General features: G+C 28.7%; 2 protein-coding genes across 3 annotated transcripts; both read right to left on the bottom strand.

Annotated features, from left to right (window-relative positions):
* Positions 1-1,524: 1,524 nt before the first annotated feature.
* LOC103570574 (uncharacterized) lies at positions 1,525-8,236 on the bottom strand. Its single transcript, XM_053738262.1, has 4 exons — positions 8,032-8,236; positions 4,258-4,476; positions 3,006-3,298; positions 1,525-2,580 (listed from the first exon to the last, which is right to left on the bottom strand). The coding sequence occupies exons 1-4, from the start codon at positions 8,035-8,037 to the stop codon at positions 2,286-2,288; spliced, it is 813 nt and encodes a 270-aa protein (XP_053594237.1). The 5' UTR covers positions 8,038-8,236; the 3' UTR covers positions 1,525-2,285.
* A 2,744-nt stretch (positions 8,237-10,980) lies between these two features.
* Positions 10,981-13,894, bottom strand: LOC103570573 (uncharacterized). Of its 2 annotated transcripts, none has more exons than XM_014440052.2 (7): positions 12,919-13,894; positions 12,672-12,831; positions 12,230-12,406; positions 11,889-12,063; positions 11,670-11,815; positions 11,349-11,580; positions 10,981-11,264 (listed from the first exon to the last, which is right to left on the bottom strand). In XM_014440052.2, exons 4-7 carry the CDS (start codon positions 12,016-12,018, stop codon positions 11,125-11,127), a joined length of 648 nt encoding a protein of 215 aa, XP_014295538.1. In that variant the 5' UTR covers positions 12,019-12,063; positions 12,230-12,406; positions 12,672-12,831; positions 12,919-13,894; the 3' UTR covers positions 10,981-11,124. The 2 variants fall into 2 exon arrangements, with proteins under 2 accessions (XP_014295538.1, XP_014295537.1); XM_014440051.2 differs by having other exon boundaries at positions 13,036-13,894.
* Between the last annotated feature and the right edge of the window lie 389 nt (positions 13,895-14,283).

The following is a 14,283-nucleotide window of genomic DNA, read 5'->3' as shown; positions in this document are numbered from 1 at the left end:
GTTCCAGTGATCAATAAAATTCCCATTTTACCGATCACTGGGTCTTTATCCCGCGCCTAACGGCCAGAGACCTTCGTTCGAACCCGACGCGTGGCTAAGTGGTCACCCAGCTAAGTATCAATCATGCTCGATGCTACTTAACTTTGGTAATAGCCCGAGCCACACGCGTGTCGAACGGCTGCCTCTGCCGCTAAGAGAAATAACTTTTTATTCCAAATTACAATGCAGCTTGATTGGCAGCCGTTACAAAATCTTAATAAAATTTTGCGTGTATTACACGACTACAGCTAAATAAAAAATTTCCAAAATAGATAACTGCGATTTGAAGGCTGTTAATTTCTAGCAACTTAAAATTGTTTTAAATTTTCAGCAATAATACACTATTTAATTCGTAAACAATCTTGTGAATTTCAAGCTAAGACTTGAAATGGTCTTAAAGCTGTAAATTTTTTTAATTTCGCGATTTTCCCTAAATTAAACCAAAACTTGTAGAATTGTCATCAGTGGCTATCACAGACTTTTTAGTAGAAAATCAATACTGTTTTGTAATAAATATTTGCAAAAATCATACTAAACTCATAAAACTGCAGTAATATAAAATTACTATGTAATTTTCATTTTCTAGGCCAACTTCTGTTTTTAAGGATTTATAAATTTAACTTTATTTTTGTCATCAACAACATTTATTTCTTTACGAATCATATCAGATTATTTTTATTTATCTTTATTTATTGACATTTAATTACGATACATTTCTTACTTTTGATTATTTGTTATATATTTCACAAATTCGTTGCCTTATAACAAGTTATCAATATAATAGGATTGTTTATAATTATTTCAAAAAATATTCAAACTTATTTCTTATATTGAATATATTTTCATTATTAAAAATAAAATGTAAAAACATACGTAATATAAATTTAAAGAATACATCAAATCAAAATTACTTTTAAACAATAAAGATACAAGGAATTAAAAAAAAATAATAATAAAATAGCAAAGTTCTAGAAAAAAGTAAAAATAGTTGAGTGAAAAAAGGAGAAAAAAAAATTATAAATGCAGGTATTGAACAAAAGGATAAAGTTAAGAATGACTCGTGACATTATATTATGAATCTATAGATCGTGCAGGATATTTTTATGCATTAGTCGTTTCATGGTTGGCAAAACATCGTCGCGTGTATTTTAAAAAATATTCTCTAGGTTGATATATCGAACGCTCTTTCATTAAAGATTGTCATCGAGAACAAGAATAATAATGCACTTGAAAAGATTGAGCGTCAATCACATTTTAACATATATATAAATATTTATTATAATTGTATATTCATCATGATTATTACTTATAATAATTATATTTAATTTTTCATTTTGATGCAAAGACATATTTTTAATAATCTGGTATTTTTGCAATTGATTCAGCGGTAAATAGAGTTTACATTGTTTTGAAATTATTTTATGCGTATAATTACTTTAATCAGTATATTTATTTATTATTATAAGTTACTATTTATAAATATGATTCAATATGAAATCAATTAAAAGTTATAAAAATAATGGAGGAGATACTTTTTTTTTATACAAAATCAATAAATAGTTTTGGAGCTTTAAGATTTAATTATTCAAAAGTTTAGAGTTAAATAAATGAGTATTCATAGTTACCTATTACAATTGGTCATTTTTACGTTTTTTTTTTTAAATTATGTATAGATACATTTTTTACTTTTTAATTTTACAAAAAGGAAACTTAACCTCCACCCCATTTTAAAATGCATTTTATCGGAAATTCATTCTCTTTATTTCTCAGTACGAACAGGAATATTCTCTCAAGTGTACGTAAGTGCAACTTTTACAACCTCGTTTCCTCGACGTTTTAGTAACGCAGCATTTCATCAATTCTAATAGAGTTGAAAATAATTTAAAATTTACTGAATTTATTTCTATCCAAGTTCTCCAAAATAAATATGTTAACGAATTTTATTCGAATAACATACATTCATACGCAAGCATATTTAAAGAGCATATATTTAAGTGTATATATATATATATATAAATATATATATTTTTTATATAATCATTCGAAATCGATGATTTCACTTTGAATTAAAAATAAAAAAGATAATAATAATATCCTTCAAATAATTAAGTAAGACCTTGATTATTTTTTTACATTTTTCAAGTATTTATAACAAAATGATCGCTGGCACCCGTTCTATCGATATCACTAAGGCTACGAAGCTCTTCAGAAGAGTTGAAATTTCTACCGGGTACCAGCAACCATCCTCACGTTCTTACAAATTTATAAACTATCCCGAACACAAGAACGCTCACAAGCATTAACACTAAAGCAGTAACGACTTTAGCAAAAACATTTAAACCACTTTCAGAATGCTGCTGGGGTTGTCTCGTTGGTACATTTTGTTTCAATGCTAGCCCTCGCGCCAGCGCTGGAAAAGCTAGACTCTGGGTGAAGGTCAATTTGTGAAGAGATTCTGAGAATGAATATGGACCAACTGAACCTCTTGCTGCAGCTCGCAAAAGTGCATACTCCAAGTCCAAAGCATCAAAAACACTGTATCTATTATAAATATTGATTTTATTTTTTTATAAAATTTATAAATAAATAATTTTATTAATTTTTAATAGCTTTGATATAAAGTAAAGGAATTTATTTATTTGCATTAATAAAGTTGATTAATAGTCTTTTAAACGAGAAAAAATTTTAGCAGTACGTTGTTTGAATTGTTCATATTTAAAAAAATGGATTTTTAATAAGAAAATATGATTTTTTAAATTAAAACTCTGCATAAAACAGGTTATTAATCAATTATATAGTGTATATTACTTTTTAAGATTAAAAAATGAAATTTGTCTTTTACAATAAATTAATCGAAAAATTTATAGTTCTCAAAATAATAATAACAATAGCATAATGAATAATCTACATTTACATTTACATACTAGGTCATGAAATATTAATGATTTTATTCTTCATTTTCTTACCTACTACTACGTCTTCTATCATGTGAAGAATGTATGGAAGCCATTGTCGAACTGGGCATAGACTTAAGGCTGCTGGTGGTTGAACTGGACGGACTTGGAGGTGCCGGAGGTTGTTCCTCGTCTATAGAAGTCCGATCTGGGGATAGTGGCGTTCGATCTAATCCATGATGATTGTGTCGCAAATGATGTAGATGAAGACGTGCATGATCTGGATGTAGAAGGCTTGGTCGACGTGATTGTAAAGGACTTGCTGTCACGCTGTTGCATGCCACGCCACATGGAGATGGGGAAGCCTTTTTTTTTAAATATATTACGTGATTATTGTTTCATCGATATAAAAATATAGTCCACTTAATTTACTCTTAAGCGTTGTAGGGGGAAATCAACTACTGGATTTTTTTTTATTGATAAAATGTAAAAAATTCCGTAGATCACGAAAATAATAATAAGAAAGCTCAATTCGGCCGCGTTTTTTAAATAAATAATAAAATAACAATAGGGAAGCCGAGACACCATGTATTTTCATTAAAAAACTTCTATCTATTAATGTAGAAAATGTGTTATGGAAATTATTACTATTTTTTTTATTATTTATTAATTTGATTTCATTTCAAAAAATTAAATTAATAAATAATAAAAAAAATAACTCCACGCGTATACTATTATTACGATGTTGGTGTAAGAACGAACACAGAATGTTGAGAACATTTTAAATTGAAGTAGATGACAACCACTGAGCTCGGGCTTGTACGCGCCCTATAGCTCAGTTTCTGCAGCTCTGTTACCGACAGCGTGACAAAACGTAAACAACTAATTATTTTTTTTTTTTCAATTAATTTTTTTCGGGAACATAATAAGCCCCAGGAGATTGGTTTTTGACATTTCTTATTCAGAATTTATCGCCCTTTAATTTAATACCAGTCATCATAGGGTTTTACACTAATAGATAGAAGTTTTTTAATGAAAATACATGGTATCTCGGTTTCCCTATTGTTATTTTATTATTTATTTAAAAAACGTGGCCAAATTGGGTTTCTTATTATTATTTTCTCAATCTACGAAATTTTTTACATTTTATCAATAAAAAAAAATCCAGTAGTTAATTTCCCCCTACAACGCTTAAGAGTAAATTAAGTAGACTAATACCACTATGTAATTTGTCGGATCAAAATTTTATGAGAAAATAATTTTTAACATTTAGAAATTGAATTAAAAAAAAAAAAATTGAAATGAGATCAATGATTTAATCTACCTGAATAGATTCGATACCACTGTCGTTGATACTGTCTTGGGCATCTGGAAAAATAAAAGCTTGACCATCGGCCTCGCCTCTTGGAGATTCGCTGGGCCATATTTGAAGTAATGGTAAGCCACTCGGAGGTTCAGAAGAAACTATATCTGCTGTAACTACTACTGCATTACTCTGATTGTTCGTACCCAAGCATAATCTGCTCAGCTCTCTCAAAGGCTTCTATAAATTAACATTTCATTCACTATAGTCTGCGGTTTGCAACGCTAATATATTAATGTATACATGTCACCGAAATTCTATTTTCACTCAGTACCATAATATACTATAATTGGTGATGTGCGAAAGTAAAGTATTTTTGCTTACAGAGAGCATTACAAAACATTTGGTATTTTATACTCGCATGTGCGTAATTTTACTTGCATAGTCAAGTTGCAGATCACCACACTGTGGTGATTTTGAGTATAATTTAGTCAATAAACTATTTATACAACGAATAACTCAACAAAGGACACTAAAATTTTGGACTAGACCAATTGATCGGAGCAATATGGAAAATATTATGAAGTTTCCATGGTGACATTAAACAATAAGAATCATATTTTGTTCCTTTTCGAGCACAATCTTGTGTCCCTTATGCTCGTGTACAAAAAATATAAGGCTGTCCCGCGAACAATGAATCATATATGTCCATGTATGGAGCATATACGGAACATAATTGGTCAATTTTCATACACACAGATAAGGAAAAAATTACTATTGCAAAACAAATATACTCTCTTAAAATAAATTAGTGAAAAATCCTGCAAATCAGTGAATATTCACTGTGAATCAGTCCCAAGTATATCACTGATTGAATCAGTGATCTACTTGGGACTATTTATGCAGTGATTATTCACTGATTGGAGTGTTTTTCATTGATTCATTTTAAAAGAGTATATGTTCTTGTCTTAAGAGTCTTTGAACATGATACAAACAAAAATTGTTTTATTCAAGTTTAATAATTATTGGATTTATCTGTTGATGAAAAATTAAGTATCAATTTTCGTCTCTCACGAAATCCTTCTTACACTAAAAAAAATAATCGGTAGCAGCTACAGATTATTTTTCGGTAGTCGCTACCGATTATTTCAGTACCAGTTACCGAAATAATCGGTAGCTGTTACCGGAATAATCGGTAGCCGGTATCAATTATTTCGGTAGCAGTTACTGATCGAAATCAGTCACTGCAACCGATTATTTCGGTTCTACTGACGAATTCCCTAGTAGAAATGAATTCGAGGCACTGGCTAGCGCCTGGCTAGTTTTCCTAGAAATCAAATAAAAAATGGCAATACTATAAATCCCTTGATTCCCAATTATAGGTTATATATTGATTAAATACAAATAAACTATTATAAATTATTATTTTAAAAAATTGAAATAGAAATTATTTGTAACAATTAAATTACTAATTTAAAATCTGAATAAAAAAAATTTGAATATTTTAACATTTATTAATTATAGTAACATTAAGACTAAAAAAGTTATGTGAAAATAATTTTTAAATCAAAAAAATCTGTTCTGAATAATAGTAATATTTTCTTTTAGTGTATACGTATGGCCACATATGATTCATTTTTTACGGAATGGCAGAAAGAGGACGATTTTTCTTGCATAAATTGTAAAGAAATATTTAAGTACTTACACTTTAACTAATGAATAATGTGTTGATTATGCAAAAATAATTTTAAGAATGTAAATACAGAGTTTATGGTTATATTCACTATTACTGTATCACAAATCTGGCAATATTCCAAAACTCGTAAAAATGTAAATGGTTTTAGCGTAAAAACTATCATGAAATTATCAGTGTTTTAGAAAAAAATAAATCTTTAGTTGATAAGCAATTACTTTTTTCTCAAGCATTTATCTAGATTCAATATTTGTTAAAAATGAATAAATTACAGTTTTAGTTTAGTAAAAACGTTTTTATTTCACTTTCTGTATCTAAATAACTACACATCAATACAAAACAAAAGATAAAGCATATATAACCTTGACCTTAATTATTAAATTAAGCGCACCATAAAGTCACACAATTTAAGTTGTATGTATGTACAAATAAAAATGATATAATTATACATAATATATGCGCATTAATATATATTCATATTATATAATGAAACTTATTTGAAATATGACCCTGATTCTAATTTGCATGACAATTTATAGTGGAATTCCCAAGCACGAAGATGTGCCTCAGTTCTTCACATTCCGTAAACTAGTTTTGTATTTTACAAATATACCATCTTTATGATGTCTGACGTCATTAAAGAATGTAGCTCGAAATGCAAATAAAATTTTTCACTCTAATATGTTTTTTATTCCAGTTAAGAAGTCTTCTAATATACATTTTTTATTTATAAGTTACAAGAATTAAAAAATTTTTAATTATAACAATTTATGGAAAATTAAAAAAAAACACGTATCTAGTTTTTGTACTTTGTTTTTATTACTTCAATAACCGTTCATTTTTCAAACTAATGAAAGCAACAAGTGCCAAGTTCGAGGCTAAATAAGAAAGTTTCTTTATTTAAAAAAGTTTGAAGAAAGAAAGTCAATAGTAACAGTTTCAATTTAAATATGTCAATTTAATTCAATAAAATTCATATGAAATACTTATTTAAATAATTCAGAAATTATTTATTCTACAAAATTTTAAATAAAAGAAGTTTTCATGCTTCTTGCATATAAATTGAATGTTATGTATTAAAATCATATTAAAATAAATCTTCATTTAAACTGTAATATATTGGAAATAAAATAAATCTATATGCCAAACTATTTTTATTGATTTATTATTCCGAAAATGCATCATCAAATAGTAAACAAATCTACATTAATATAAAGTTATTAAAAAAATTTATATTTTATACGTAGTATTATAATAAATTGAATATTCAGTGTGACTTAAAATTTTAATAATTACCAAACTAATTTATTCAATTAAATTTTTTTTATTTCATATATAATTAAAAAATCTAAATTTATTATTATCAGTTGATAAAAAAAAATAAAATCATTCAAGTTTTAGTTAAAAAGCAATAAATCAGAAATTATAAACATAGAAACAATGTCACAACAGTAAATGAACTAACTTTATAGTAATAAATATCTTTTTGTTTGTCGTTTAACTCAATCTGTTATTACACGGTCATTATGAGTAAATTAATCGATTAAAAGTTACGAAGTCTCAGTAAGTCACGCAACTTTTATATCACCTTTATTTTCACATAGTTTTTCAATGTCACCTTTCATTATTATTTTTTATATATATATATTTTTTTCTATTTGAGATTGACCTAAAGCTAAAGCTCTTAAAAATAAAACGAAAATATATTCAAATTACCTTGTTATTACAACAAACAACTATAATAAATGTTCAAAGTTCACTGAAGAGTATTTAAAAATATAGATGACAAGAATTTTAATTATCAAACGATTCTCAGTATTATACTTAAATTTATAAATTTTTCAGACGACAAATTGCAGTTTTAGTTATTCATAATAAAATTGTTCATAGGAGTTTCAGTTAATTAAAAATTTATTCTTTTATATGACAAACGTTAATTTATGTCTAAAATTGATGAAACATTTAAATTTTGTCTCGTTTTACGAACTTTAAAAGACAGTTATAAAAGTTAATTGTGTTAGCAATTATCAAATTATTCTAAATATATGAAAAAAAATTGAGTATAATAATTAATCATGAGTATTTGTTATTAAACAACCTACCTGCATATCTCCGATATGAGATTCATGGCAGGGATAAGCTGAACCTTTCCCATGAAGACAAATAGCCCCGAATTTATTATTATTATTATTTTAAACTTTTATTTAAATTCTTCAATAACATCAATTATTACATAAAAACAAATGAATCAAGCATTTAATTACTTATATTACATAATCACGAGCAGATGAATCTTACAACGCGAGATCTCGCGGCTAACTGAGTGTCAGCAAACAAAACGGATTCGTTGCGTTGGGTACATATCCAGGGGACCTAACCTTACTCTATAAACGAGAGGCTACCTTTATTACTATAGGTAGCACGGCTTGGAGGGGGTCAGAAAGCTTTCAAATAGGTATCGGTTTGTTTCGAAACGCGACACCGTCGTCGACAGTTGTGTGGAGAAAGCTCAAGCAATCGTCAGTCTAGGAGAGAGGGGTTGGTGAAAGTGGGTGCAAGAGAGTGGTAGCTCGAGGACTCGACGCCGGCGCACAAACTATCTCGTAGGTCAAGGTTACCGTCATGCCAAAGCATTTATTCGTTCTCCTTTAATTTAGCCTGTTAGTGAGCTCGTGTACTTCACCGGTATCCGTACTGATACCCCTTTTAGTCTAGAGAAACTCTAGCTACTTTCATAGCAGCTCAGAATCCGATCCTCAATCGATTTTTAGTCTCGACATGGGGGTGACGTCTAAATGCGTTACTAGTTCAATAATTTGACGTGATATGTTTATTAGCCTTGACCTGTTGCTCTTCAGATACATATTAATAATAATTTATTTATTACTAGAACGTGACAATATTCTTGGCAGTAAAATAACAAAAAATTAAAAATCATGTAATATCTTATTTTAATTTATAATATAATTATTGTTCGGTAAATTTTTTGTCCGGAATATTTAGGTTCAGTTGATTTTTAATAATGTATGTTTCACAACTTTGTTTTTATGTTAAAAGTCGTAGGTGTTTTTTTCTCTTAAACTTTTTTCTAAGCTTAGTAAAAATTATCACCATACACCTACACCGAAAATTTAATTTCCTACATTGTTTAGCGGGAAATAGTATATTTTACACCAAGAAGAAAGAAAGTAGGACATTTAAATCCACGTGTATAATTACTTTCCCGAGGCGAAGACGTAGGTAGCAAACACGTGGATTGAAATGTCCTACTTTTTTCTGTGTTGTGTATACATATTTTATTTTTATAGTATATTAATACACTATTGCGTGGTGAATATTGAAAGAAAATTCACTAGACCAACGGATTTTTCAGTATTCTGCAGAACTTTTTATAGAGACTTCCTGACTCTCACCATTTTCTCCCTTTTCAAAATTTTCCTCTCTTCCTTAACCTTCCTAAGTTGCGTACACAGTTTTTTACTTTTACCTTATCCACATCAAATCATAGCCTAGTCAATCGTGTCACTCATCACAACATCTCACTACCCGGGCCATAACTGGGTAATTAGTCTTGACCATTCCAATGATTACCCAGGCTTGGGCCAAGACTGAATAACCTAGCTTTGGCCAACCCTAGAGTCACTCTAACTTGGGCCAAGTTTTTGTAACCCTAACATGGGCCAAGACTGGATAACCTAGCCTTGGCCAAGCCTAAAGTCACCCTAATTTGGGCCAAGTTTGCGTAACCTAACCATGGCCATTGAATGGTATCCCTAACATGGACCAAGACTAAATGACCTGGTCTTGCCCGTTGAGTGGTAAAGCTAATACGGGCTTAGACTGAATAACGCATACAGAAGCTGCCAAAGTTGAACAAAGGGGTCCTTGTTGGCTTAGCACTGGGGAACCTAGCTTTGGCACGTCTATATTGACCCATGTTTAAGTCAAGAAAGGTTACTCAATCCTAGCCATTCCAATCATTACCCGAGTCTGGGCCAGGACTGGATTCCCCTATTTTGGCCATTCAGTGATGAACCAGGTTTGGGCCAGGACTGGGTAACCTAGCCATGGCCAACCCGAGTGATTACCTGAGTTTAAGCCAAGACTAGGTTCCTCTGTCTTGATCATTCAATGACAACCCAGACTTGGGCCAAGGTAGGATTATCCAAGTTCGGATATACTTATAGTTACCCATCCTTTAGCCAGAATTGGCTAATCCAAGTTTTTTATTAATTATTCAATCAACTTATTATTATGGTTTTTAAATTAATAATTATTTAGTTTGAAATTAAAATAAGTTTTAATAAATAAATATTTAAACATTCCGATTAAAATTATTTACAACTGATTATTAATACATTTTTTAGTTCGTTATTATTTGCAATCAACAACTGTAATTTTATAATTTTACTTATAACAATTGATTTAATTAAAAAATAACTCATGAATTTTTATAATAAATGTTATTTTTAAAAATGGTGGTAGAGTAAGATAATTAAGCTGGGTTCTTGATAAATAATCAATTAAATTTAATAAATTTTATTTTAAAAAATTATGTAATTATAATATAAATAATTCGAAATTACTTTTTTTTTTAATCGGAAGTAACAATTCAATTGCTCTTTATATTTCATAAAACCCAGTGGTTGTAGTAAAATAAATAAAATAGAACATATAAAATAAATAGAATATATAAAAGTTTCAATTCAACATTAGTAGGTTAATCCAGTAGCCAGCGTTCAAACCCAGCAGTCAGAAGAACGGCAGTTCGCGCCTAGCTCCGCGTAGAAATAAATATATTTGTGAAAATATAAATCAGAAACATATAAATTAAGTATTCTGAAATATATCAATTTTATATTTCAAAATAGAAACAATATAGATCAAAATTTGCTGTTATCAATCTATTTCGTATATGTAGAAAATATATTCTTCATAATAGAAATGAAATATATCTTAATTATATAAAGGTTATAAAAAAATTATATTAAAAAAGTATATTCTATATGTACTTTAATTATTCATGTTTTCATGTACATAAAAACTTCGGCTTTCAAATGACCTTAATATGTTAAATTGAAGAAAAATGAACTAAACTAATACAGACCTAATTTAAATAATTGAAAATTAAAGACGGAAGCTTATTATTAGAAAAAAAAATATCAATAAAAAAAAAATGGTTGGTCTTTTTGTTTTTAATCATCGGTGGATACATTTGTTTGTTTATTATCAACTTGTTGACTAACTTGATATCGAAGAGATGTAATTTTACTGTTAACAGCTTGACCAAATGCAGAATCATTCATTTGCCGTGGATAAGTTTTATTTATTGTATCTAAAATTATTATTTATAAGAAATTTGAACACAATCGTAAATAAAAAAATATACTTATTAAATTGTCTAAATATTCAAACTTACATTTCAAAGCTTCTATAATCTTAGGATCTAAACCTTTTCTTTGAACAGTATTGTCTCCTGCTGTCTTATTTTTAGGTGCTCCACCCTTGTAATTGCTATCAAGGAGAACTTCTAGATTGAATAAACATGGCAATAAGCTTTTTACCATATGCGCAGGTAAATTTTTTGATAGGGCCGTGACCCATTGTAACTCATCGAGTTTAATTCCGCTTCCAGGCTTTCCAATTTCAATCTGTTCATTGCATACAGAGCATAAAAATATTGAATTAAAATTATTTTTATTTGCCGTTTTATTTTGTCCATTTTATTTTATTTACTTACTCGTCCCACGTAAAATTCGCCTTTTTTGAATGGTTTACCGGTTTCTGACGATGTTTTTGGTTTCGAACTGTGATCATCATCAATACTTTTTATTTGTTGAAGTAATTTTTTAACATAAAAATTGTCATAGCTGGTAATATTCAGTTCTGAAAATTATTTAATTAATTATACGTTTAAAAAAGTTAATAAAACCTACAACAATTAAAATTTTTTATTTACTTTTCATGAGATCTTTGTTAGATACCAGACTTAACAATTGCTCAGAATTAGCTTTTGGTTCTAAGTTTTCATCATTTGTCGCATCAACAGCCAATAACTCTATTAAGTACGTCTGACAAAACATCGTCATCTGATGTTTTCATATTTTTTTCTATATCATTCCAAACCTCATTTGCTACCAAAAAAAAAAAAAAATAATTTAAAGAAAAACCGATAATTAAGGTAAGTGCTTGAAATAAAATTGATCCAAAAATAGGCAACAAAAATACCAATTTTTTTTACATTGAATTAGGATAGCATTTCAAAAAACTTTCAATTCTATAACAATTCCACAAATTTACCTTTCTAAATACTTCACCGCTGGTTTTTATTTTATTCGCAGCAGATAATGCATCGTTTTGATTATTTGTAGTACTTATTCGAAGTTGTTTCATAAATTTTCTGTCTGATTCTTTGGCGTTCAAATTATCAAAATGGAGTGCCGCAGTTTCGTGGCTACGCTTGAGTTTCGAAGCAGTCTACAATAAACAGTAATTAATTATCTACACGTTTACGATGTAATGCCCTATTTTTTATCGCAAATTTACGGTCACACATTACAATTTACCATAATATACCGCAATTTACCATAAAATATCGCAATTTACTGCAAAATACTGTAATTTGTCATAATTCGGATTTGCCAGGGATATGTCACATAAAGAAAATAATATATATATATATATATATATATATATATATATATATATATATATATACATATATATATTTTGGTTTACTTACTGGTTTATCATTAGATTTCACACTTTTGGATATTGAACTATTTTTTTTTATTGATTTTCTGTCAAAAGCTTGCGTATTTATTTCGTCTAAAGATAATCTTTTCGAAGGAGTATTTAATTCGTCCAATACCTGCAGTTTTTGAGCCAAAACTTTTTTTTTTCTGTTTTAAGCAAAAACAAAAAAAATAATAAAGCTTAATTTCTTTGTTACAATTTACTTACATTATTATACTTATTACTACACTTACAATGAGAAAATGTTCTAGTTTTCTTTTATCTTTTCATAAAATTTCAATACAATAGTCTTAATACATAAAAGAATCTAACGCAAAATTTTTAGACGTTGTAATTAATTAAAATGTTACCAGAAACAGTTATGACATAGGCATCATACAACTTTCATCCTTCTCTTGGGCATTTTGTTGTATCTCGCCACTCGATAGTATATACTTCTTGAAAATCGAAGTCGTCTTCTTTATAGGCTTCATAACTAAACCCACGGATCCATTCAATCGGTATGTCAGTAGTGTATGTCTTATCATAAGAACCACCACACCATCTGACTAAGACATATTTTTGATTCATACTAAAAATACGATGATATAAATAGATTAAACAAAGAAGTAAAAAAAAATATCAAGACCATTTGAATTTTATGATTAATTTATTGAAATATCAATTATTAGTTTTAAAGTTCAATGTAGTTATCTTGGATTGTCATAATAGAAGATATTTTTAATACCTCAAGTGTAGTAAATTTATTTAAAAAAAAAAAAATAACCCAAATTTTTATATGAAGTAATTTTATTTTAAAAGGTTAAGCATTTAAATACTTACGTGTTCAAAATAATAGATGCATACTTTTATTAAAGATTTTACCACATACATAAACAAATAATTTTGGTATAAATGTTTATGTCATGTACTTATATGTTGGATATTTTTTTGGGCTCCCCCTCATATGATCTCAGAAATAACGTCTTGGACGAAAAAATCTCAGCAAAAAAATATCATGAAAAAAAATCTCCGAACTAAAATATCTCATTATAAATATATATCATGCATAATCATTTTGGTACAAAAATTACTCAATTAGTTTAACTATTTAAAATTTACAATTTATTATATTATGCGTAACAATATATGAATTTTAGCAAATATAAAAATTACTTTTTAATTATTTATTATTATCACAATATTGAAAATTATGTATTACTAGCAATCTTAATCATAAACAAGAGCATATGTGATCATACAAAAATAAATGATCATATTTTGTTCAGTCACGAGTTTGATTAATTTGAATCAAGCTTCGTGCATTTCCGCTCGGTTCGGGAGTTGTCGAGCTCGCTACTGACTGAAGGTCAAAATATTGCCGGGTCACTCGCTATTTGGGCCCGGCACATACAATTTCTAACTCAAGATCGTGTCAAGACGTCCTGAGAACCCGCTACAAGCTGACCAATCACAAAATTCGTTTTATATTGGTCAGCCTATGAGAGAGCTCGCTATCAACTGATACCTGTTGGCGCGCTTTTAAGCCAATAGGAAAATTCGTTATATGCAGCAAGGCTGCCACGTCGACACCAAGCTCCTCGACGACTCAACGACGC

Source organism: Microplitis demolitor, chromosome 4, assembly GCF_026212275.2.
Source record: "Microplitis demolitor isolate Queensland-Clemson2020A chromosome 4, iyMicDemo2.1a, whole genome shotgun sequence".
Lineage (NCBI taxonomy): Eukaryota > Metazoa > Arthropoda > Insecta > Hymenoptera > Braconidae > Microplitis > Microplitis demolitor.
This window is presented reverse-complemented; position numbering and strand designations above follow the sequence as displayed.